Raw genomic sequence first — 25,726 nt, forward strand, 5'->3', positions numbered from 1 at the left:
TCACCCACCTGCTCACCTGTCTGTCACTGTCTAATCACCCAGCCCCACCTCCCACACCTACCTCACCCGTTTCCTTTTCCCTAATCCGTCTTAGTGCCATCGCTCTTCTCCTACGGTCCCAGCCTGTCATCCTCCCACTGCACCAACACGCTTCATACCTTCATTTAATTAAAAGTACTGAAATGATTTTAGAATCAGAGACGTCAGATCAGCTGGTTTGTTGGACAAAGGTCTCACTCCTCGAGTCTCTCTGCTCCAAACTGAAATGAAGACGCTCTCACCTTGGTGATGGTGGACAGATCGATATCCAGACATAAAACAAATGTGGATACAGTTCGTGGCCACAAAGGCTTTACTAGATTAAAGGATGTCTGACAAATGACTTAATCTGATCTGTCCAATCAATGTTAATCTATTAATCTCCCAGAGGCTGATGTTTTGTTGTTGGACCACGACCACGACCGACCCCGACGGTTCACGGCAGCTTCATCGTTTCACCAACAGTTCTCCGGAGCTGAAATTATTTATTCAGGAAATTAATGATTTAAAGCAAAAATAAAAGAAAAGTGTCTCCAGCTGAACCCACAATGTTTGACTGTTGTTCAGTCTTTTTTCTTCTGTTCTATTCTCTGATGAAATTTAACATCCATCTATTAACCATCTAGAATCACCATGGCAACAGGTTAATCAAAGTAGTCCCGACGTCAGTGACCTTTTCCAGCTGAATCTAGGTTTTTCCAGACCAGATCTTATATATTCATTATTTCAAGGGGGTCTGGGTCCACAGCAGGGGCTCCTACCAGTCAGACAGGCCTCTAGAAGGCCTCCCCGAGGCACCTGGATCACAAATCACCTCAGTTGGCTCAGATTCTTTTCTACCCCGACAGTGAATCGGTACAATTACAGGAAACAACCATCAAATATGTTGATAATGAAAACAACTTCTGGAGTCGTGCAGACTTCTTTTACTTATGTCCTGATGTTTCTTTCTGCTTCTTCACTATTTGACAGGAACTAATATAAATCTTGTTTGTTGCTGTGACCTCCCACAGTTTACGTCGAACCAGATGATCTGTAGTAAACCTGGGGCTTTTGGGGCATCAGGCATAATAACAACTCATTCATCAGCTGTAGTTAATTAACTAAACCTACAGGGTGAGAAACATAGATCAATTCTAAACTAATAATTATTTCTAGGATCTATTTCCACGGAGCTGCGACTCCATCACTCTCCACAGCTCCGTGGTGAAGCAGCTCTGGATCTGAACGCTCACACGCCCCAAAGTGACCACAGAGGAATCACAGTGAATCAGCTCATATGAATAAATTCCGTCTTTCCAAGAGATGAAGAAACGCTCGTCTGCAGTGGGGAGGTTTTTCACGGTCCCCCCACCCCCGAACCACCAAAAATAGACGTGGAGCTGAGGGGGTCACGATGGAGCATTTACCTTCCCTCCCCCTCCTCCATCCTCCTGACTTTCTGTCATCCCCTCCATCCGACAGGTGAGGGACGACCTGATCCTTTCATTATTTGGGTGGGGATGACTCATCCGTTTCGCTCGATGTCACCATGGTCACCGCCAGACTCTGCAGTCGCCTCCTCCTCATCCTCCTGTCCTCTGCTTTCCCATTTCCTCACTGTTTTTAGTCTCTTTGCTTTTCATTTCATCGTCCTCCTCTGATGCCATCGCTCTCACCTTCTTTTCCATTTATTAATCTCTGAGTGTCACAGCTCAGGCGCTGGTTACAAAAACCCTTCTTTCATTTTGGTGTCCTCTGCTTTCCCTGAACTTCAGTGTCTGTTTTGGAAACATAAGATTCTTCTCTTTTACGTTTACTTTGTGGTGTTTTTAGTTCAATTTAAATCACTGATCAGGTCAAATCAGATGACAACCCATCCACTACATATTAAGAGATTTGACTCTGCAGCAGAGAGTTCCAGTCTTACAGGCTGATGTTGTCACATGGTTGTGTTCAGGTTAGGTTTAGACAAGAACTCGTTATAGTTACAGTAAGTCTTAAAACAATCATACAAATGTTGTGTGAGTGTTGTGGGAGGTACAGCCTGAAACAATGAGAGAAAGCTGTCTGGGTAACGTCCACCTAACGTAACCAGCGTTCAGTGAACGGTAGTTCTCTGTTCCTCCTCTGGTTCGATGTCTGAGTGATGTTTAGTCCTTTAGGTCACGTCACAGCCACATTTACACTTCACGCGTGTCGATATTTATTCACCATTGGTTCCCATTTCAGCTTTACAGCTTCCTCTTTCAAAATGGGAAGATCAAACCCAGCAGCTGCAGCATTGGAGTTTCCACAAGATTAGATTTGAAGTTAGTGGACTAATGTGGATCAGCACAGACATGGTCCTTTAAACTGTCTAATCTGTCCCTGTGTTAAAATTCTCAGAGGGATGTTTCTCTGCAGCCTTCAATCTCACTTCCACACAGAAAACCACAAAGAGGAGAACTCTCCCTCAGGGACTGATAAACTATCACATCATTACCGATTCCAGAACCGGTGGCGATGACCTGGAACCAGTGTGGACCAGCCCTTAACCTCACACTCCCACACATCCTTAAAGCCAGAGATGAACTCCCCCAGGAGCTGCTGAAACTGGCTTTTTGCTTTATGAAACCACTGCTCTGGTCTTAAATTCAACAGTTCTGTCATTGTCACCTCTGCCTTGCTCCTCTCACGGCGCCGGGACCCGATGTCTCCTCTTCCCCGATTTGTAAAACCTCAGCAGCTTCAGAGGAGTCAGACCACAGGAAGAGACTGAGACTGTGACAGCATTTCTCAGTAGCTGACACCAATTAGACCCAGTCAGCTCTGCACCTGGGATCAATCTCACAGAACACACTCGATATCCGCCCAGTTCAAAGCAGCTTTATAGGTTTGCTGTGTTACAGGATTCGTTGTCTGAAGAGATGATTTGAGTGATTACAGTAACAGATAATTAGCTCTGATGGGAACTGTCACCTCTGCTGGTAATCAAAGGTCTGGTAAGACAATACTCAGCGACTATTTCAACATTTACTTTACTATTTAAATCTCAGCTGGTTCATTTTTTATAATCGCAGCAGTTTGTGGAGAAAAATCTTTTTTCCACTGTGATTGAAGGAAATAAAATGAACTACAACAGCAATTAGCAGGAAATCAGATGGTTACTTCCTCAGTCAATTAACTTTTAGGACTATAAATGGAAAACATGCCTGTTAGAATTCCCTGTAGTGCAACACGACATGTTCGAGTGTTATATATTTATTTTTTAAATAATGAGTAACAAATAAATCCTTTCCAGTAGCAGTAGGACTGATGTGTCTGACACAGCTGCTTCAACGTATTTGATTATGAAATATTTTATTTGCTACCTTTTAGTTGTTTTAATCCGTTTTGTTTTTATGCAGATGACACGCAGCTATACCTTTCATTTTATTGTTCGGACCACAGCAGTCACGGTTCACTGCAGCTTATCTTTATCTTTCACTGCAGACTGCTGTCATTTTTTGTTGCTACTCTAAAACCTTCCATTTACAGGACCTTGCTGTGTCCTCATGCTTTGATAATTGTCATCCTTTGTTCTATCATTTCTTTTAAGAAGCACCAAAACCTTGGAATTAAAAACCTTTGAAAACCTTTTTACAGATCTGTTTGACTCTTACAGTTTGTGAAGCGCCTTCTTTGCTTTAAAACGTTTTACTCACATTTAAGAGAGTTACCAAAATAAACTTTCCAACTAAAAACCAAAAGTTAATCTGACGTGTGAATACTGTGATTTAAATAACATCTTCAACCTCGTGCTGCAGATCCATGGACACGTCTGTGCTCACTTTGTTTCACATTTACATTTAGTCATTTAGCAGACGCTTTTATCCAAAGGCAAGAAAACCAAATCTAAGTGAAGGAGAAACAACATCAAAGACTGAACAGATTCTTCAGCATGTGGCTGATGTGTGTTAAACATTTCATTTAGTGCAGATAAAGCAGGAGACGGTGGCTCCAGAGACGATTCTGCCGTTTTCATTGTGTAACTGCTGAGGTGAACAATGGGTCAGGCTTTCAAGTCTTTCTTCTGGTTCTGTTGTGAGTGTGAGTATCGATTGGCTGATGGATGCGGACATGAAGAGATTCGATCAGTTTGGTCGTCTCACGGGGAGGTGAAATCCAGGTGACTGCACCGACTGAACAATGGAGGCTTTCATGGGACATAACCTAAACACTGGCTGTCATGTTCGGGGCCTTCAGCGGTTTGAAGGAACAACAACAAACAAAACTGGAAAGCTTCCTGTTAACAGAACATGTCTGCGTGTGTCTGTTGGTTTGTTCTTTGAACTCATTGTCTGAGTTATGGCGAATTTTACCTGGAACAACAGGTTAGGTTTGAAAACAGGTTCAGCTAAACTGGAACTTACTGAGGATTAAAACGCTTGGATGTCAGTGATAGTTTTAAAACAGCACAGTTTGGGCAGAATAGACCTTTATCCCACGTGACATCGTAGCATGTAATAGTAGGAAGTTAACATGAACACTGGGGCTCTGCTCCACTTCTGTGGTCGGGGTTTTTATTCAGTACAGAAAGAAAACTCGATGAAACACTGAAAATGAGGGGTCAACATCACTAATAACTCAAACTCCAGCATTGGAGCTCAACGGTTTTCAACAGTATGAGTTGTTCCTGTTCACGACCAAACGTGAATGTTTTTAAAAGCTAAGAAATATGAAAATAATTGACGGAGTAGAAATGGAAAAGCTGGAAAATTAGCTCCCAATAGGGCAGAGCAGCACACAGCAGGGTTGATCTGATGAAAGAGAACCAGCGACAGAAGAGGAGGAGGAGCAGAGCAGCAAAGACGAGACGCACACACTCAACATGTTCATGTCTACGTCAACACACCTGAATCATAATACATCCGATTCCCGAACTGTCAAATGAGACTTGGCTCAGATTGATGCTGCTGTCTCCTCAGATCTGACATGTTCACAGTAGCTCGTCACAAACGGAGAAAAGCCGAGAACACACATACACACAGACTGACGAGGACCACTGTGCTTCCTCTGCTTCAGGAAGCTTCATTGTGTGAATGAGACAATTAATCATTTAATCAATGTTTGTATCATTTTTGACAAATATTCAGAAAACAAGCAGCCAAAAGCAAAAACGTGTGAGGTGTAGGTGCAGTGTAGGTTAGCAGCCACCAAGGTGATAGGTTTAATATTTAACTTCATATTTATTTATCGGAACAGCACACGCACACAAACCATTAAGGTCCATGTGAAACCATGAGACAGGCTGATAAACTGCAGAAACAGGGCACAGCACTGCACATTCACACTTCACTCCCAAAAAAAGAGCAGTCCCATTTTGCAGCCAACTTTGCAGGAAACTCTTGGCACTGGAAACATGAGATGCTGAGATCAGGACAAAAGTAAATGAAATAGCATTTTCAGTAACCAAATTTCCAGTTTCCAGGCAAAACGACCACGATAAATGTCTCAAATCAGCCAGAAGTGCATTTCACAGGCTGGTGCAGTGTTTTATAGTCCTTGTAGGTCCTTATTGTCCCTGTTGGACAAGCAGAAGAGAACTTTACTTTATATGTCGAGCTCCTGCAGCATGTTTAAACGTCACCTCACCTTCGTCTACTCACCACAAACAAGTCAAATCCTCACAATACCTTTAAAATGTGGCCCTGCACACACACTGCAGCCTGGAAAAGCCTGATAAAAAGAAACCAAGATTAACTTTGCATTTCATTAAACCAGTGTTTCTGGGAGAAGGAGCTACCTGTGCATTTTACCAAATACTTTTTATGGGAAACATAATTACTCTGGGCTTGTCGGGGTGGGTGGTGACCAGAGCCTGGGATTAAAACTAATCCCACGTGGGTTTAGGTCTAAGTAACAAAATGACTTTGGTCTTCGTTGAAGAAAGATTTAGTGCAAGTCAGCGTTGATTTTCTGTAGGTGTCCAAATGCAACCACAGAAAACTTAAACTCTCTGCCAACCTTGTCACTTCAGGTCACGCTTCCCCTGCCCCTGTGTTTGTCTCTCAATGTGTCCCAGGTTGCTGGACTTGAACATACAGTACATGCTACTGACTCAGCTGCCAAACAGTTGCATTCAGGTGTTACATCCTCTGGAAATCAGAAGATGCTCAGCTGCAAATATCTTTTCTAATTGTTCGCTCCCAGAGAGCAGTGAGCAGCTCTGAAAGACGGCCTCAGCTGGGTGGGAAGTGCTGGTAATTATTGCCACGGCTCCATCCAGAGAATGTTTGTGGTGATAAAATAAGTGGATTGTGTTCGTTTTGAAGAATGCTCGGTCTCCTGAGGCGGCAGGATGACAGCACTGGAGACGAGAGGGAGGGAAGCCGGGAGCCGAACAATAGACAGCAGAGAGGCGAGCATGAAGACGGGCAAATTGCCAAAGTGCTATCTTCTCTGTGAGTTCACATCCAGGTGGCAAACTCAAGTCAAAATCCGAAAAACAAAATGACGATGGCAGCCACAATAGGAGAAAACAATGCAGATGATTAAAATTTCAAGTGTGAGGGCGGAGAGAGAGAGAAGCGAGGAAAGAGAGGGAGACGAGTGAGGGAGGAAGACTGAGACAGAGGACATAGAAGAAGAAGAAATGACTTCTTCTGTGGGAGCAGCAGACGGATAGAACAGGAAGGTAGAAGGTAAAAGACAGATCTGATGTTATTTAGTATTATCTGTCAAAAAAAAACATCAAGAGACTAAAACAACAAAGTTTCAGGTTCATTGACTCCTGTGTGTGTTTTTCTAAAACAGCTGTAAGAGGTAAAGTGTATTCACCGGGGACTATTTTCAGTGGCGGATTAATCTAGATTTGTTGGGACCCTCTGCTCTGGTGTGTATTTGTGGATCAGTAAAGGTAAATTTCCGCTGCAGTAACGAACTGTTTCACTCAGTAAAGTACGATGGTTTGAAAATAGTGTCCATCCATCTTCAGTGTGTCACTCGGGCACACAGGCCCCCCCACAAATATAAGGTGGTAGTTCGATGTAAAACATGTTCAGGACTGGAATGTCCTACAAGTCTACCAGAGCCTCCAATAACTAACTGGACTCCACATTAACTTAAAGACATTAGCTGTAACCACTCACTAACCAGTGCTGCATCACGCCTCAGTCATGTGGTTCTCACCAGATTGTCCCAGTACTTTTGAGCTTCCCGTCTTGCATGTGAGTGACCTCTGATTGTGTTGCTGCTTTCAACCTCGAGAATGAACTTCGTTAGTCTCTCAGGACTCGTGTCCTGCTCTGGGACCAAACTGTGAAGATCAGCCGCTCTCCTTTCTACTACTTTGTGCCCCCCCGCCTGCAGAGACCCTGTGTTTTCACCCTGTTATCCATCCGCTATCAAACCACTCAGCAGTACAGGCTGTTTTTGCTGGAGCACTAATTGCTGCTGTTTCGTCCTGATGCCTGTTCCTCTAACCTCCATGTATTTTTATCCAGCACTTAACCTCGGTTCTGCCCCAGCAGACGCGTACCTGTCATTTTCCTTGTCTGCAGAAGCCTGTGATAAAAACTCGAACTTTAATCGTCAGTGCCTTCGTGTTGTTCGGCTTATTCAAAGGTCAGATGTTTCAGTTCTGCTTTTTCTTACTTTTCATCAACAGGTGAAACAGCTGCTTCCTCAGATCAGTTCATTCTGTAAACGGTGGTTCTACTAATCTACCTCTGTTATAATCCAGTATTTCCTCTCAGCACTGATTCTGACAGAGGAGATACTGGACACAAAAACTTGAACTCATGCACAGACACTAATCTACAAAGATTACTGCTGCAAAATGAAGCCTGTTGGATTTTTAACATCTATACAGGAAGAACACTGATGTTTCATTGTAATAAACCACTGAAATATAAGAATTATGTTGAATCATATGGTTCATAAGTTGCTTATATTAGCCTATAATCTGTGTATGGTTCTGGAAATCTGTGCAGGGTATAGTGGCCTGTAGAACCACAGGTACCTCTGGTTACAGGTAACCTCTAAAGCTTCTGATGATGAAGCCAGTGTTTGCTGACATCTAACGATCTGACGGCTCAGCTGCTTCACCGTGTGGGAAAATACCGAAACACACGGTGGAGTTACGTTTGGAGCTTTCACTCCTGTAAAATAGGAAATGAGTTTGTAAGTCTGCTTCTAGTGAACTGAACACAGTCTGCTAAGAGGGGAAAGAAGTAAAGGAGAAACTAACATTTACTCTTCTAGAGAGTTGGAACCTATGAGAACCAGCATCGGTCCCTCTGTTCGACCGACTCCTGATAATCAGGGGATTTGACATGAAGCAGCCCGAGCTGCTCAGACACATCATCGGCATGTTGACACGATCTCCTTTACAACATGAATCCTTCAGAGCTTCCTCGCGAGCCTGTCAGACCTCATTGTGTTTTCGAAGCGCTCTCCTTGTGATGGGTGCTGATGCCCTTTTGATTACTGTGACCCGGCATCTTCGCCTGTCAGCTCCTCGTCCTTCTGTGTTCTTTCTGCTTCAAACACTCACAGATCTCTTTGTATTGAAAGCCGCATTTGTATTTGTGACTCTTCAGTTTGACAGTGAACCGAAGGCTGCGGCACGTGGACTGTTTTGAATTCTAAGAAAGTCCAGTGTGTAAATGAGAGAACAGTAAAAGTCTTTGAAACAAGCTGCAGTGAGATGTTTGATGGTTTCAACAAGCTGTTGACATCAACAGTCAGTAAGTTATGGCTGATTGTTGAGTCTGATACTGCTGCAAAATAATACATAAATCCTGAAAATGATCAATGGAATCTCCTGAAATGTGATTGATGACACCTCGACTTCCACTGTCTGCTGCTCAGGTCATTAATGTGATCGTCTTCCATCATGTTGTTGTTAGATCAAATCAGGCCGGTCCTCCTCCAGTCCAATTAGCTGCTCAGTGTTTGACAAACTCCAGAAGAAGAATTCAGTCACAGCGAGCTAACACCCGTCCATGTCTTCACAGACTCTCACTTCCTCACACGCAGCCTTCAGCTCAGTGAGAGTCCAAATCTCCTCTTCTGCACATAGCTGCTACTATCACAGAGGACAGACCTGGAGGCCTCTGACGAACTGATGGATAAAGATTCACACTTTTCAGCCTCAAATCTGAATTCAGTTTGTCTCATTCACCTTTTGAATGCATTTACACTTATGTGAATATGCATGGACTCTGCTCCTCCTCTCAGATATATTGAAGTCGTTTCATTTCTCTAATGTACAGTGAGCTGTTCCAGCTGTTTAACAGTAACACAAACCCAGAGCAGAGCTGTGTGGCAGAATCACAGCCTGAGCCGACTCTAGTTAGTGTGACAGGAGACAGACGTGAGGGACCGATCTCTACAACACCTGTCTCTCTCCTCCTGTCACTCTCACTCTGTTATTTTTTCACCTTCAGCTCCGACCAGCCCAATTTGTGCAGTGGCCCACTGGGAAATGTCCCGGTTCTCCCAGTGGCGCTCTGTCATTGATTGTTATTATTTTGCGGTGCCCCTGTCACACTCTTAGAGAGAAGCCAGCGAGGAGCTGTGGCTCTGCTTTCTGGATGTATTTACACGTTTCTTCTCTGACAGCACGCTGATCTGCTCAGGTGTAACCAGGTCTGACAGAAAACTACAGCAGAGACGATGGGACTGCAATGCTGCATTCAATGTCACGTCAGCGGTTGGATATTTATTACATTAGGAATACATTAGGAACTGACCTCCACCTCCAACCACTGTCTCATGTGTGATACCCACGAAAGGAGGAAGATCATCAGCCAACAGTGGTCATCATCATCACAGCTTTAACTGACTGAATATGACGTGTTAAGTTAATTAAACAAACTAGTGCTGAGTTGATTGATAATCCCAAAACGATGGTCCACACTGTTCACTGCACTGCTGCGCTGCTGCTCATCCCCTCTAGGAAGAAACTTTCACTGTGTTCAGGGATTTGACTCTATTAGCGCTCGCCTCACTTTCCGAGGGCCTTTCCGGCTTCGCTACCGACAGGAAATGAGGAGAGAGTATGATGGGGATCATATTAAACTAAGGAGCCACAAGATTCGTAAGGCATTAAAATGAGAGGTGAGAATTAATTTGAAAACTAAAAGATCAAAACATAATAAGGTCTGAATGTCGACAGAGGAACTGAACGATACTGGATCTACGTCTGTTTTATTCTATTCTATGTTTTCTATTTTCTATTTTCACTCCATGTAGCAGCATCTCTAATCAGAGCCTCCTGTCTCTCTTTGTCTTCACAGTATTAAACGTAGCGTGAGGACAAAGTTTGCTGCTGCTCTCTAACTGTTAATGTCACTGCACAAACAACAGCTCCGATGACTGTAATCAGTGCGCTGTGAGCTGTGGCTGCAGCCACAACAGTGGATCTAACACCACGACGGCAGCCGGGAGCTCCTCTGATTAATGTCTTCCACCCACACTGACCACTTAATGTACACATTGAGCAGGAAACAGAGAGCAGCCGTCGCCCAGCTCAGCTCTTAGTTGGGTTTTTTAACAGCGTGCACTTTATTAATTACTGAGACATTTTATGCAAATTACTGTCAAGGCTGGAATTAAAACAACACGTCCTCTGGACTGTTTTCAGATACATGGAGTGTGGTTCTTTGCTCTTTATATGTTTACCATGATAAGCACACAGTTCGAGCTGCAGCGTAAAGTAGAGACGTGAAATGAGTCCTGATCTGATCTGTGATTCTGTGTCAGATGATTTATGGAGCATAGAGAAAAAAGTTACTGTAGCTTTAACGTTACATGATGTAGTGACTGTTTACAGGCACAGGTGAGCAGAGTTTTCCCTCAGGAGGTGGTGGAGACCAAAAACAGAGCTTAAAGAGAGGGAATTCTGGACTTCATGTGGTGGACTCAAACACCACGCCAGGTGAGTGATGATGAAGTTGACAACAAGCTCAACAAAGTGCTTCATGTGCTTCTGCTGCCTCCAGGATGAGCAGACTGATCACAGAGCTCAGGGAGCTAAGATCTTCATGGACGTGAAGTCGTGTGCATTGGTTTACACATCTCACCTCTCAGGTGCAGACGGTGTCTCTCTGAGTTACTGTTATAACCAGAATAAACTGCTCACACGTGTTAAGCAGCTCTGATTCTCTGTGAAGTTCAGCGCCAGAGGAAACAAACAGGAGCTGCCGACAAAGGTTTCACATGAATTTTCTAGTGAACCTGGGCTTGTTTAACATTTGTCTCATTTGTTTCCACACCTTTTGTTTCGGTCTCTGTGATGCTCTGACAGCGTATTCTGCTCCTGTCATCACACTGTGGTGTCTTAAAAAAGCCAGTCGTTCATCTGTCGAGCAGCTGTCTCATCCACTGACATCACTTTCCTCTGGTTTATTTGGAGCAGAGACGAAGAAGAGATGATTTCAAAGTCATTCAAGGCAAAGATGCTGCACCAGGTATCTGGATCAGAGACAGAGATATTCAAGCTCAGCTGTGCTCAACTTTCATGCGGAATAATTAACCCACAAATAAGCAGAGGTCAAGTGCGTCTACTGCTGCAGCACAACAGTAGATAAACACGGCTCCTATGATGAGAGGTTGTCACATAGTGTTAGTGAAGGCAGACGTGAGAAAACACGTGCACAGAGGATCAGGGGGTTCTGTATAAAAAGAAAAGGATTTGAATCCAACTGCACCCTGAGTCTATAGATCTGATCCTGCTGTTTGTTTTCTCTGCACAAGGAAAAACCAGGTAAAGACGTTTCTTTCATTTCCTCTTTGTTCTCTCTGCTCTAACTACGAGCTGTAGGCTGCAACATGATGGGCTTCAACATCGCCCATGGTAACGCCGTTCTCTGCATCTCTGTGGATACCAGGCCTCCGCTGTGACAAACACTGATCCATGAGTCACACGGCTGCAGTCACCATGTGACTTCTGCTACCTCACATGTAATGGCCACAGTGTGTGTGTGTGTGTGTGTGTGTGTTTCTTTCTTTAGGTTTTAGCAGTGGGAAACTCTGGTCCTCGACTGCTCTGCTTGTTTTCCAGCAGCTCCTCCCTACACACTGCTGACTTTAATCTTTACTGCTGTCACATATATTCTTAATGGACGGTTTGACGAGTCTTGTATTGATGCTTCTCTCTGGGACGAGATTCGTACTGACAGTCGACCACTGACTGTTCACTGGTCTTCGTGCCTCTACGTTGGCGACAGCTGTGGTTGGAGGCGTGATGTTTGAGTTCTGAGTTTGACAGTGTTACCTCGTGTTTAAAACTGCCTTTTACAGTTTTCAACACCTTGAATTAACGTATGATGATGCCGTTAAATCTACTTTACTTGAACACCACCAGGAAAGTCGCTGACATCACTCTGACATCATACCATCTAACTAAAACCATTCATTTAATTAATGCAGACCCTCGTGGACATGTGTTTCTCATACCTTCCCATACCTTCCTGTTTCTCTTGCTGTGTGCGTTTGCCTTTACATATGTTGATCAGTGCGTGTGTGGAGCTCTGGGGATCGTGGAGGTTTATGTTGTAGAACAATTCAGAACAAAAGAACAGAAAAGAATGAAACAGACATTTAATGAGCTGGGAGAGAGTGTGTTTTACATATGAAACACTTCAGAGCACACACGTGTTCACATAAACACACAGGAACAAAGACAAAGGTGAACTTCACACATTCACAATAATTCACCCTGATTCATTAGATTCCATTTGGAGACAGGAAGCAGCGCTCGGCTCAAGCTCCGCTTTGAACCGATGTTTCAGCAACGCTCTGATTGACAATCAAACGTTTCACACGAGCGAGTTTCCCAGTGAAGAGAGAAAACCTCTCCCGACTCATCTTCTTCTTGTTGTAATTTAAAGCCCACACATCCATCCCTCGTTCGTTATCTGAACCCGGCTCAGTGGTAGCAGGACAAGCTGTTTCCTCTACGGGATCCCGGATCAGGAGTCCAGATGGGACATGTAATCCCTCCAGCATGCTCTGGTTCTGCCCTGGGGTCTTGGTCCAGATAGATATGTTCAGAATACGTTTACAGGGAGGCATCAGGGAACCAGAACCAGCGCTTATTTTGGCACCTAATTTAAAATTAGAGCAGTGTTTTGACAAAAGTGTAAATGAATGTAAATTAGATTTAGCTTCAGATTTACATTTGTATAATGAAGAGAAGCTTAAGTTCAGGCTGAGCACTGAAATCCTGTTGTTCCTGTTGTTCCTGTTGTTCCTCTTGGCTAAATGGTTGTTTCTAACGGTGTCACCACAAACATCCAATCATATTCATGCTTATCACTGATCCTGATGCTGCTACCATGACTAAACTGCTTTGAAATTAATGATTTACAAATAACTGTAAAATTCTACATCACTGATTATTAAAGCCTCTGAAGATCCTGTGACAGTGTTTCAGATCAAATATGAACTGGTGAAAAAATAGTTCCCATAATGCGTTTTTAACATATGAGCAACACTTGTGATGTTTTAACCGAGGGATCATCAAAAACAAGAGATTGATCATTTCTGATTCAGTGGCCACACTGAGTCCAGAGTTCACGTCCAAAGAGCCAGTGGAGGTGGAGACGGACTGGAGCCCCAGAGCACAGGTGAGGATTCTGCATCTCATCTAGACTGGGAACGTCCATGAATACATCTTCTACATTTCTGAACCTGTTTCCACTGTAACATGATGATGGAGGGACGGTTTCTGCTGGTTTGGTTCAACTCTGCACAATTTAATTAAAACAAAACCACTTCCACTCTAAGAAGCAGGAGCTCGATTTAAAGAAACTTAGAGTGTTAAAGTTATGTGTTTACTTGTTGCGAGTAAATTGTGTCTGCTGGATTTTTCAGTCACGAGTCGCTGGCTGCTGTTTTGAAAGCCTCTTTGTAACGAGGCTCCTTCTTTAGCTCTTTGTCTTCTCTCGTTAGAGACTCTTTACTGTAAACAATGTGCAGCAGCCAACGTGGAGCTGAAGCAGCCACACACTGCAGCTTCTAATGCAGCGTTATCAAAGCAGATTTACTGGCTCCACAGTTTGAGGAGATGAATACGTCTATAGAAATTATGTAAGCACTGAATACAATTACCTAAAACATATTACATGACTTCAAGGCTTCATGCAGTACACGCTGCGTTAATTAAGTCATTAATGAAGACCAATTAAAAAGGAAACAGGCGAACAGAATGACCTCAGTTTACAGGCAAACATGCAACTGCAGAGTTAATCACCACTAACAACAACAACTAGTGTTGTGTTCATTTGTGCACAGAGAAAAACAATGAGAAGGTGCAGAAGAAAAAACAGGACTGCTGATTCCTGTAGCAGCTTTCTCCCAGTTCTAATGAGGAGAATAACAGCAGCAGCGGTCATTTCAACAATAAGGGAGATATGAAGAACTGAAGTAACAGAGGAGCTAAAGAGCAACAAAAGTGCTGTATTCAAAATGAGAAACACGAATCAGTGAGAGGAGACAAACAAACCGACGTCAAATGAACCAAGGTATAAATAATCAGGACACTCAGGGATGTAAAAGGATATGTCAGAGGAAATGTCAAGCAGAGGGAGAGTACACAGTATCCAGCGTGTTCAGTCCACATGTCTGCAAACATGGTATTACCCTGCACACACACACACACGCACACACACACACACACACACAGATGGATCAGCTCACAGATAAGTGATGAAACAGCTGCACACGTGAGAAAGTAGCCGATGAGTTTCAGTGGAAAGAATGGAGAGTTTCCTCTCTGACACTGAACCACGTGTGCTCGATGTAAATCACAGCGTGTCATCACGAGCTCTAATTATTCCACATTAATTACACTCTGCTCTCAGGACTGAGCACAAACGAGTGAACGTCCACAACTAACGAGAGAGTTTGTGACTTTACGACTATTATTGAAACCAGTGAGGAACTTACTTACACCACTGGAACCCGAACACCCCCCAAACACAACCTAAAGATCCACACAATAATTCATATTCACTGGGCTTCAACGATGTTCTGAGGTTTTCATGTAATAATGGTCGCTGTGCATCGTGATACATCTGTTTTCATGCTACACAGTGAAGTAACATGTTTGTTGTAAATGCTCTCGTCTCTCTCCGGTTTGCACCTGCTAACCCCCGACACTCTCATTTTGGCATTTCCCTTCCACATCCTGACCTTTCGCCCTGCTGTCTCACATCTGGCCGGCAGAGCCTGATAATGGCGCTGCCCTTTTGTTTGCATATGATTCATTTTTGTTCTGTCTGCTCATGCGAGCGAGGGGGAGAAGGACGAAGGCTGATGATTTGAGCACCTGAATGTCTGCCTGTCTGTTTTTGTTCAGGCTGCTTTGTGCTCCGCTCTGCAGCTCAGAGACACACAAAAAGAGAAATCCCCTCTATCTCATGCAGTTGAGCACAAATGGATGAACACAAAACTGGCTATTTTCCACTCGGGACTCTCTATCTCTCCTCTCTTTCTGCCCACATTCCTTCTTCTATCAAAAGAGGAATTAAGGGTTATTTTTGCTTGGGGCGGTCAACTGGCTCATTGAGGCGACCAAGAAGCCAGAGTCTGAGGAGATTTCTGTGTTGTGTAAGAGCTGTCACCCCCGCCCTACTTCTCAGAGTCAAAAACTAGCTGGGATTATTAAAACCTAAGCTGCGTCCAGAGCCTGTCAGTCGGCATTATCTCTAATGGAAATGGACCCCAGAGTTTCCTCAGCCATGTTTGATCCATTGAACATTTCCCCCCTTGTTGTTTGTTTGATGTCATTTCATGTCTGTTGTTGATTCATCTGTTGCTTAATCATTTCATCATTCATTTACAGACATGGAAACAATTGTTGGTTCCCACAAAGGTAAATGAAATAAAAAGTGGTTCAACAGAAGCATTTAAAAAAAACTAACTAATGAAACTGACATGGACAAAAATGATGGTTCCCTAGAAAAGATGTTAAATAATTTGACCCTGTTAAATTAAAGTGTGTCCTGTAATCAGCTTCCCAGGTGTCTTCACACCTGTAATCAGTCAGTCTGACTATTTAAAGGGTGAAACGTGGTCACTGTGCTGTTTGGTATCATGGTGTGAACCACACTGAACATGGACCACAGAAAACTACAGACAGTCGTCTCAGGAGAACAGAAATAAAAAGATAGACAAACATGTTAAAGGTAAAGACTGTAGGACCATCTCCAAGCAGCTGGATGTTCCTGTGACTACAGTTCCACATGTTACTCAGAGGTTTATCGTCCCAGCATTTTCCCATGTCTGTGTTTCATGTACAACCACCAGTGGAGACTAGAGAGAATCACTCTGCCTGGTCGTTCGTCTGTCAGAACATCCATACAATACAAAATCTCCATTTAGTTTAGTGAGAACCTCGTGTCATTAAGACAGAATCAGGACACCGTCGTCTCGGAGCGGTGATGCTGAAACAATATGCTGAAGAATCACTGCTGTGACACGTTCATCACTGATGTCATTATTGTTCTGGACTGAATGTAAGATTCTTCCTTTTCCAGAAATAAGGTTTATAAAATGTGGTCTTTAAGCTCATGGTTGTCTGTCAGGCCGTCGCTGAGCATCTGTTGGCCTAGTTTTCACAGTATGTCCAAACACTGCTCGGACCACTGTGGCCAGTCTCTCTGCTTTGGGCCGGTGGGTGAGAGAGAGACGGGTCCAATCGGCTGCTCGGCTTAGTGAATCACTGGACAAGAGGAGAAACGGACCCCAGTGACTTTTCCAACTTCTTATCAGACGTATACTTGATTAGAAGAAGCTGTAAACTGTCTGCTCTCAGTCTTTTCAGTCCACCGACACGTTCAGTGTCTAACATTCATCTTTCTGCAGGAAGCTAATTCCAAGACAAACACATAAAGACAAGATAGAACATTAGTAGAAGTATAATCTACAGAGGACATTAGTGTTCCTCACAGGATGAATCCTATATGACCCCGTGACCTTTTGTTCAGCCTCACTTGAAGGTCAAACCAATGTTTCTGCTCTAATACGGTGAAGTGAGCTCTGCAGCCCCTGAAGGCCTCTCATGGGTCTGAGACCTGTTTATTTAGTAGTAAGAGGGGGACTGGTCATGCGTGGATGTGTGGGTGTCACTATTGTGTGGAGCCCAGCTGTTCTCTCACGACGGAGAGCTGCTATTTCAGTCACTGCTATAGAACCTGAGGAGCTTCTGCTCTTTTTTCCATCAGTTTGTCACAGCATGAATGACTTTATTAAAGGATGAAGCTGTGAAGCAAGCAGAAATGTGAGAGCAGAAATAGTTCAAAGTATAAAACAGGAGGGAAAACAGAGGGGAACTGCAGCTAAAACTGTCCCATGGATGGCACGAACACACATTTATTACTGTGTGACAACACCAGGGTGATTTAATCAGGAGAAAAGATTTAAGTTTAATGGTATGTTGTAGATATAAGTGAATTTAGAGTTTGGTGCTGTATCACACCCAATATTCACATATTATTAAATATTTACGTTCTGTGTAATTCCAAAATCTTAGGGCCTGATTCACTATGACTTAAATTAACTGTGCAGTGTTGATGATTTCACATTTTGTAGGTGAGAGTTTTATAACCATGTTTAAATGAGGGGTCCACCATGTAGGGTTTAAGACTCTATCTCCTTTATTAATTCATTATGTAACGAGTCGTATAATGACTCACCTTCAAACAACCATTTTCCAACTCTCAATCTCTTCATTATGGTAAAAAGAAATGTTCATCAGAACGAGTGAATCATGTTGGTTACAACAAAAATGGAGTCAAACAAGCTGAACAGTCAAAAAATCTGTCTCACAATTAGTAATATGTCTCTATGAGGGGGTACAAGCTGCACGTGTGTGTAGTCAGTGGATCTTATAATGCATAAGATTTGTGTTTGTCCTCAGTGTTTTTTCTCCTTCATTCCAAACGTACTCATACAAGTGGTCAACACACGTTCTCTATGCATTCTTTTCTTTGTCCTTTGCCTCCTCCTCACCTGAATAACAGCAGCCGCAGCCCCAGAATCACTCTCAGGCTCGATACATCCATTGTGTGTGCTTCATTTTTTGAACTTTTTTACTGTCATTACTAATTTCCTCCCTGTATTCTGTGAACTCGCACAAAAACACCCCACTTTGAATATTGATGAGTGAAAATCACTCAGGTGTTGTGGAGCAGTTGGTCACTGGTTCACTCTGCCTCTCACTTCCTTGTCACGCAGTGTTTCATTTCATTTCTGTTGTATTTAATGTCATTATTTTTCAGTCACAGATCAATCAGACGTGCTGATGACATGAGACTGGTGGAAGCAGACAGACAGATGTGACTGTGGTGAGCTGATATAATATATCAATTACAATTATTCTGTATATTGTTATTGTCCCAGAATGGGCAGCAGTGGCCACAATGGCTTAAAAAAGACAAGAGTACCAAAGAACAGGAGAAAAAAGAAGATGACAGTCTCATAGAGTAAATAAAAACAGGTTTCCCGTTTTTGGCTTCGTATGAGATGATTTGCTTTTGGATAAACTAAAAAGTGTAGGATTCAAAGCGAGCTGATGTTAAGAGATGTGGATTTAGTTTGAGAATGAATCACAGAGAAATCCTCAGAAGAAACAGATTAATCTTTTAAGTAAGACTCATTCTGTGCAGCTGCCCGTCCAAAAAACGAGGACAAAACTCGAGGGGGTTTGAAACAGAAGTGTTTTTCTCTCTGAGATGGAAACTAACAACGAGGGAGAAAGAGGAGAGAAAGACGGGAGTGATGGATGGATGGTCGGGTTAAAGGCTTCAAAATAAGAGAAAGGAAAGACCTTAACTGGCTGACAGACATAAACCTCTCATAGAGAGAGGGGAGAGAAAATGAGAATTCAAACCTAAAATCCAAGAAAATCAATATGAGATTAAATCATTCCTGCCTCTGAAGAGGAGGTGGGACTGAACCAGGAGCAGAGCTCAGAGCTGGCAAACCGAGGTACTCGGCAAGTTTCCACTGAACTCAGACTGGAATAATCTGTTCCCACAGGTCCTCTGTTTTTCACTGTTGCCTCTAGTGACCACAGGAGCAAAGCTGAGAGAGGCTTTACCTCAAGAGGCATTGGTTACTGAGAAACTGACTCACAAAAGCCCCGTCCTGCAGCCTGTTATGCTGAAAGGTTGTTTTGGGGAGTGGAGAGGTTTCTAAGAGCACATCAAACACACGTACTAATGTCCGGCTCACTTAAACCTCAAACCTCAACATGTCAGCAGACTGATTGCAGCTGTTGCAGGTAAAATGACATTAGACTGACGGTTGATGAAGAAGAGAGATACAGGAGCTGGATTCATTGGGGCCCTGTAGTGATGTAACCGGTTAAGACTAATTAGAAGTAAAAAAAACTTTTTAAAGGATCAAAAATGACCCAACCACACATGTACTGTTTGTTCATGCTGGAGGAATCAGATGAAATGTGCATGTGCAGTGTATTATTCCTTATTAAAGACAGAAGAGTGAGATGTGAGCGAACATGAGGTATAACAAAGGTCCCCTGTCAGACTCAAACCAGTTGCAGCTCATGGTTCTGTCTTAAAGGACTCGCGAGTCGGTTTTCATTAAACACAAAGTCGGACGTTTCTCTGTAAAGTAACTGTCACATACCTCATGGAAGTGGTTCTGTTTGCACCTGATCTATTTACCTCAAGGTTGTACAAGTCAAATATTTAACCCTCTCCACGCTGAGTGTGAAAACACACAGTCTGTACCATGCTAGACTAACAGAAATCAGGTCCTGGTCTCTCCAGAACAGATCTCCTGGATCAAACTCTGCTTCACTGTGATGCTAAATAAAAACAGCTTCTTTAATTCTGAGAATTGAATTTTGTATTCATGCTATTGTTCAAAACAACAACACATCACTACTCTGCACCTCCACGGCTGGAAACTCAGAACAGATTAGCACATCCTCAAGGTCAACTCTCAGGGGAGAATCCATAAAAGAGGTTCCAAAAAGAAATAGAACAATGTTCCTGTTTTAATATTTGTTTTCATGAGATGCCAGAGAGTGGATTATAAGAAACCAGATCTGTCAACATGAATTTGACACAGACCCAGTTTCCATGTGTCTGTTTTTCTGACTCATCCTTGTTCTGTTTCTGACTGATTACATCAATATACTGTAATAACAGAAAGGTGTTGGCTTAGAGAGGGGGTGGAGCGTGCACATGGTGGGACGGTGCAGTGGTGGGTACAATGAATGAGTTTCACTCTAATAAATATATTAAATATATGTGTTCTGTGATGTGAATTAGCATTTCCATTGTAGGAGCTGTTTACCTACACTACTACTATCACGTCTGACTTTTTATCTTAAATCTTGAATCACTGAGCAGCATAAGAACACCGGGGGTGGCAGTGTCATGATTTGGGCCTGATCTTTCTCTACTTTAACTTGTACCACGACCATAGACTGAGTGTAAAACTTTGTGTAGTCAGCTGTCAGGTGTCACCCTGCTGATAAAGGTTTGTTGTTCTTGAAAATGAGGTGTTCATTACAGTCTTTTCAACTTCAACAGCTCAGAGGTGGATATAAAGAGAAAAAGATGTCTAATCTGTCTTTTACTCCACAACCTGATCTGATTCATTTACTCTTTCGATGTAAAAACCTTCTGAACAACAGTAAATTAATTTGTTCATCATCATTATACTGTACTTTGACACATTACACACTTGGCTGTTTGAGTTTCCAAAATGGAAAAGTTTGATTTCTAACCAGTGCTCCTGAGGATTTGGATGAATTTTATTGTAGCTGTTGATCAACCCGTTGACCTTCCAACACAGTGACACAGTGAGAAATAACAAGAATAACACTGGCACTGTTTTATTATCGAAGTTTGCCAATTAGCACATTTCTCCAAAGTGTTCTGCCAGTTTGTGGTTGCTAAACTTTTCACACTGCAACAAAGTAAGTTCTGAGTGAGTAACTCAGCAAGATTATTTATGCGACTAAATCAAGGACAGTGTTGACATTTGCCCCTGACAAATGTAATAAAGTGCAAAAAATCTGATGAGAGTTTAGATCTAAATCTGCTGTAAACTTTCCGGTGTCACAGTCTGACACACCACAATTTGCTTTCACCTCAAAATGTCGTATTTCACAGTGCTGTCGACCTCTTTTGGGAAACTAAACACAGCGTTTCTCCAAAGAAATCTTCAAAACATACAAGAACCATCTGTTAAAAGGAGTCAGTGATGATAAACTCTTAAAGTGGGTAATTCACATAAAAGCTCCTAACTGTACATCTTCAACTATCTTGGGCAAAGGCTGTAGTCAAGTGGAACTCTAAGTTATTCAAGCTCTTTACAGCAGTGAGAGGAGCATCAGGAGGATTGTGTAAGGATGGAGAGCGCATCAGTCCGTCAAGTTTATTTTGACAGCTCATCCCCGGAGGAAGCGCGACAAGAACAGGATCGAGGAGAAAAAGACCAAGAAGCACAAACAGGTATTTGTGGTGTATAATACAGTAGAAGAAGAACAACAGCCACAAACAGCCGCGGTGCAGAATTAACATGAATTTCCCAGGTCTCTTAAAATGTTTGTTTCAACCAAATAGATTTGTAGAAGAGAGCAGGATCTCGAAATCATCGCTGGGCCACCTGCCAAAGTGGCTCCAAAAGACATGCAGCCCAAACATATCAGCATTTGGCTGATGGGCTGATTGTACCTGCTCGTGCCAGACACACGTCCTTCCGCATAGGAACAACAACAGGGACGACAGGAACAGAGCTCCTACAAACTGTGTTTTAATGTGCTTATTAACACCTGGCAGGTCAAAGAGTCATAGAGAGGTGTTCTACAGAGCCAACATGCTGATGTTATATATGTCATACATTTCACTCCACATTTCACAACAGCTCTAACGGAACAGATTTCAAACTCCAGGTCTAATCCTCTGTATCTTTACTGATACTGGTGTTTTTTCTGTCACCTCCATGTTCATCATTCTGGTTTGTACAATAAACAGGAGCCTATGATGGCACCAAATGGACAGAAGACTAAAACTAAGACTAAACATGACCAGTTCCAGGTTGGTGGAACAGTTACTGCTAGTAACCTAAAGCATCTTATCTATATTATTTAATTTATCACCTGCTAATGACCCCATTAATGATCTGATCTTGTTGAACCCAACCACAATCTAATCTCTGACCTCATTAAGAATCGTCCACAACCTCATCTCTGAATTTCACCCAGAATAATCACCTCCCACACCCTCACTCATGACCACAATCTCTCTTTATAAGATCACTCAGCTGCTGGCTTATTATCATTGTGCCCTCTCACCCTGAAGCGATGCTGTGGTTTCTCTCTGAGTCAGTAAACGAATCAGTGTAACAACATGAGAAGATAATTGCAGTGTGTGTGTTTATGCTTGGCATTGGCGTGGCTAATGAGTTCTTTTGTCTTCTCATTAAAGAGTGGAAAAAGAGTGTAATAAGCATCGGAGGTCGTTCTTTTGGAAGCGCTCTTCCTTCTGACTAATTTACCGCGCTTGTTCTCATGCAAATGAATTTGCTACTTAGGGCTCAAAGCTTCTTATGTGAGCAGTGGCTCGTGACATTTACAGAGGAGCTCAGAGAAGCAAAAGGGCGAAGATCAGCTGGAAACGGGCAGAAGTGAAGGACGGAGGAAGGTGTGTGTGTTTGGCAGAGGCTGTCTGAGGCTCTGTGTGTGTGTGGGACAGTGGCAGAAAGATAAACAGAGAAAATGAGGGAGAGGAGGAAGCAGGCAGCAGCTTCCTGAAGCTCCCAGAGCAAAGCATTAATCAGCAGCCACCTGAACCTCCAGGAGAATGACAGCGTGTTCAGGTACAGACGAGTGAAGAGAGCAGAGCCAAAGGTTCTGGAGGCATTTTCCCCGGACTCACTTCATACTTTAAAGATTTATTAGTCATGCTGGTGGCATGGCTCCAGGGATGGCAGTGTCAGGCGGTCCACTACTCTGCTCCAAAGTGAAATATCTTCACAACTACTGCATGAACTGTCAAGACATTTTGTGCAGACGCTCATGGTTCCCAGAGGATGAATTCTACAGACTGTGCGGATGACATTTGCAGTAGAATAAAATATTTTCACAACGATTAAATTAATGAACACTGGTCTTCAAGGACTCCTGCTCTGTGAGGTCTGCATCTCGACAACTTTAACCTTAACTGGATTTATATCCTAATCATTAAGTGTTAGCAACGCTAAGCTCGGATTGCTCTACAAGAACAGCATGATTGTATTGATTATTCAGATTTGAAGGCAAACGCAGTATTTCTAACTGCTCCTGATGACGGTTAATGTCAAATCAAAGCCTTCGACTGACTTAGCTCTGATCTTAAGGTCTGGATGTTTAAAGTCAGTGAATGTTTCATCTCAGCGTCGGAGCACCGTTTCATTAAGAACAGATAAAATAGATGTTTTTGACGTGGGATTGAATTTCTAAAGAATTTGAACTGATGAAGTACATTTTATATATATTCCTAAACTCATTTATTGCCTCAGGACAACATCGTTGTTTGGTCAACGTCCACTCGCTCTGAATAACGGATGCTGTGTTAAATCTATAGGAGCGATAAGAGCCTGACAGAGCACTGAGGACAGTGACAGTGAGGGAGAATGGGTTCTGTTATCTGGGTTGAACTGTTCTGTAGGATCTTAAACCAAGAATGATGTCATTTTGGTCTTTTTGGAACTATAATGAACAGCAGGAAATGAACACACTGAACATTCCTCTTATGAATTTCTTTCCTAAGGTTCCCCACAGAACAAGAAACCAGAAAATGAGCACACTTTGCTTCCTTTACTTTGGCAAGACAAGTGGCTCCGGCTACTGGCTCAGCTGCCTGCGACACTCAGTGAAAGGCATCAATCAGGACACACTTCACCACATGTGCAACAAGCCTGCGATTTGTAACACGAGATCATTTCCCTTGGATTAATTTGGTCATATTTCACTAGTCAAAGTGAATGTTAAACTTACAACCTGTGATTGAGGTCCACAGTTGTGTGGAAATCCTTTGCACAGCGTTTGTGTGTAAGTTGTGGTCATAAATTACTTTTGTGAAACGAGCTCCAGACAACAGATTCTGCACATGAGAACAAAGAATAAAACTGATGTTAATTCTGAAAGTGAACTATAATAATCTGTTAAATGCTTTGTCAGGTTTTTACAACAAGAAACATCAGCTTTATACAAAATTAAGCATTTGCAGAACTTTATCTTATGAAACAAGGAACACAAAATAAAAAACTGTAACTTTAACTGTAAGTGGAGGGATAAGGAGGTAAATCTTTGCCCCAGGGTATTTTAACAGATGAACATGGTGTAAAATAAGGTATATTCCTGCTGCAGCCACTTCTTTCATTAAATGTACATCCTGTATGTATTTGCATCAAAGGTAGTGGTAAGACTGATGATTCTGCAGCCGCACTGTCCTGTGGGCTCCTTTCAACCACTTTCTTTTTGCACTCAAAATAAACGCCTCAGAGTCAACAGCATCGAACACCTCCATCACTGCTGCTCTCCATCTGTCCTCAGCCACCAATACAGACTCACACAAATTTACTGTGACTATTTGTAACGATTCAGAGTACAGATCTAAACCCTCACACATGAGAGTGAAGGGAAACATGTTCAAAATGTTTTCATGCTGTGATTCTAACTTAGATTCAGACACATGCAGTTTGTTTAGTCAAGTCACAATTGATCCACTTTAATAAAAGACACTGTGTCTGGTCGTTCACAGTCAGCAACACACTAAATGTCAACTTATTGACGCCCATTATCAGTGTCACTCATCACCTACCGTAGAGAATGGTCACCATGGAAACCGGCATGACCAAGATGCCGAGGAGCATGTCAGCCACTGCCAGTGACATCAAGAAATAGTTGGTGGCATTCTGCAGCTTCTTCTCCAGGGACACGGCCAGGATCACCAGGATGTTTCCCATGACCGTGACAGCAATGACAACTAAAATCAGCAGCGCTGCCCAGTTCTTCTCCATCTCTTGGGAAGGACACTTAGACCCATAAATCCCGTCCACACCATAAACTCCTGCGGCATTACGGTAAGACCAGTTCCCCAGCTGTGCATCAGCACCGTTACGGAGCATGTCGTTGCCTTGACACCCCAAGATGGTTGTGTTATTGATTCGGAGAGTGTTTTCCTCAAATGCACGTGGAGGCCAGGGGTTGGACTCCACTGTGGTAACAGCTCTGACAGTGTTAGAGATCAACTCTGACACGTTGTCACCATGCAGGTTCATGGTGTCAGCTCAGTAAAACAGCCAGAGACCGGAACGCCTCAGGACTGCTGCCTGGAAATTGGGTCAGAGAAGAGTACGAAGGAGGAAAGTCTTGTCATTATTTACTTGGTTTCCATTTCCTCTCCCCACGTGAATAAAAATAACACCATTTATCACTTTAATAATGAGCTGTAATTCAATATGTCCTCACATATTTGCTCCCGGAGGAAACTCTCAAGCCTTAAATTGTTTGTCAAAGGATCCACTCGTGACGATCTTCTCCACAAGGGGGAAACAAAAATAGACTGCTGTATTCAGCACCACAAAAAGAACAGATGTTCAATTTCAAAGCACAATGCTGAATGGGTAGAAATTAAATGACTTGTTTCATGTCATCACTGTGTGCAGCCTGAAAAACAAAAGGAGAAAAGTGTGCCGGTTGGGCTCTGCT

General features: G+C 42.9%; 1 protein-coding gene across 1 annotated transcript in view; it reads right to left on the reverse strand.

Annotated features, from left to right (window-relative positions):
• htr2aa (5-hydroxytryptamine (serotonin) receptor 2A, genome duplicate a) overlaps positions 1 to 25,409 on the reverse strand; it is a 40,439-nt gene extending 15,030 nt beyond the window's left edge. Inside the window, exon 1 of the mRNA XM_026376906.1 lies at positions 24,837 to 25,409. Within this exon, the coding sequence (XP_026232691.1) occupies positions 24,837 to 25,296 (460 nt within the window). The 5' untranslated portion in view covers positions 25,297 to 25,409. The remainder of the gene's footprint in view (positions 1 to 24,836) is intronic.
• Positions 25,410 to 25,726: the final 317 nt, after the last annotated feature.

This window comes from Anabas testudineus, chromosome 21 (genome assembly GCF_900324465.2).
Source record: "Anabas testudineus chromosome 21, fAnaTes1.2, whole genome shotgun sequence".
NCBI classification, from domain to species: Eukaryota; Metazoa; Chordata; class Actinopteri; order Anabantiformes; family Anabantidae; genus Anabas; species Anabas testudineus.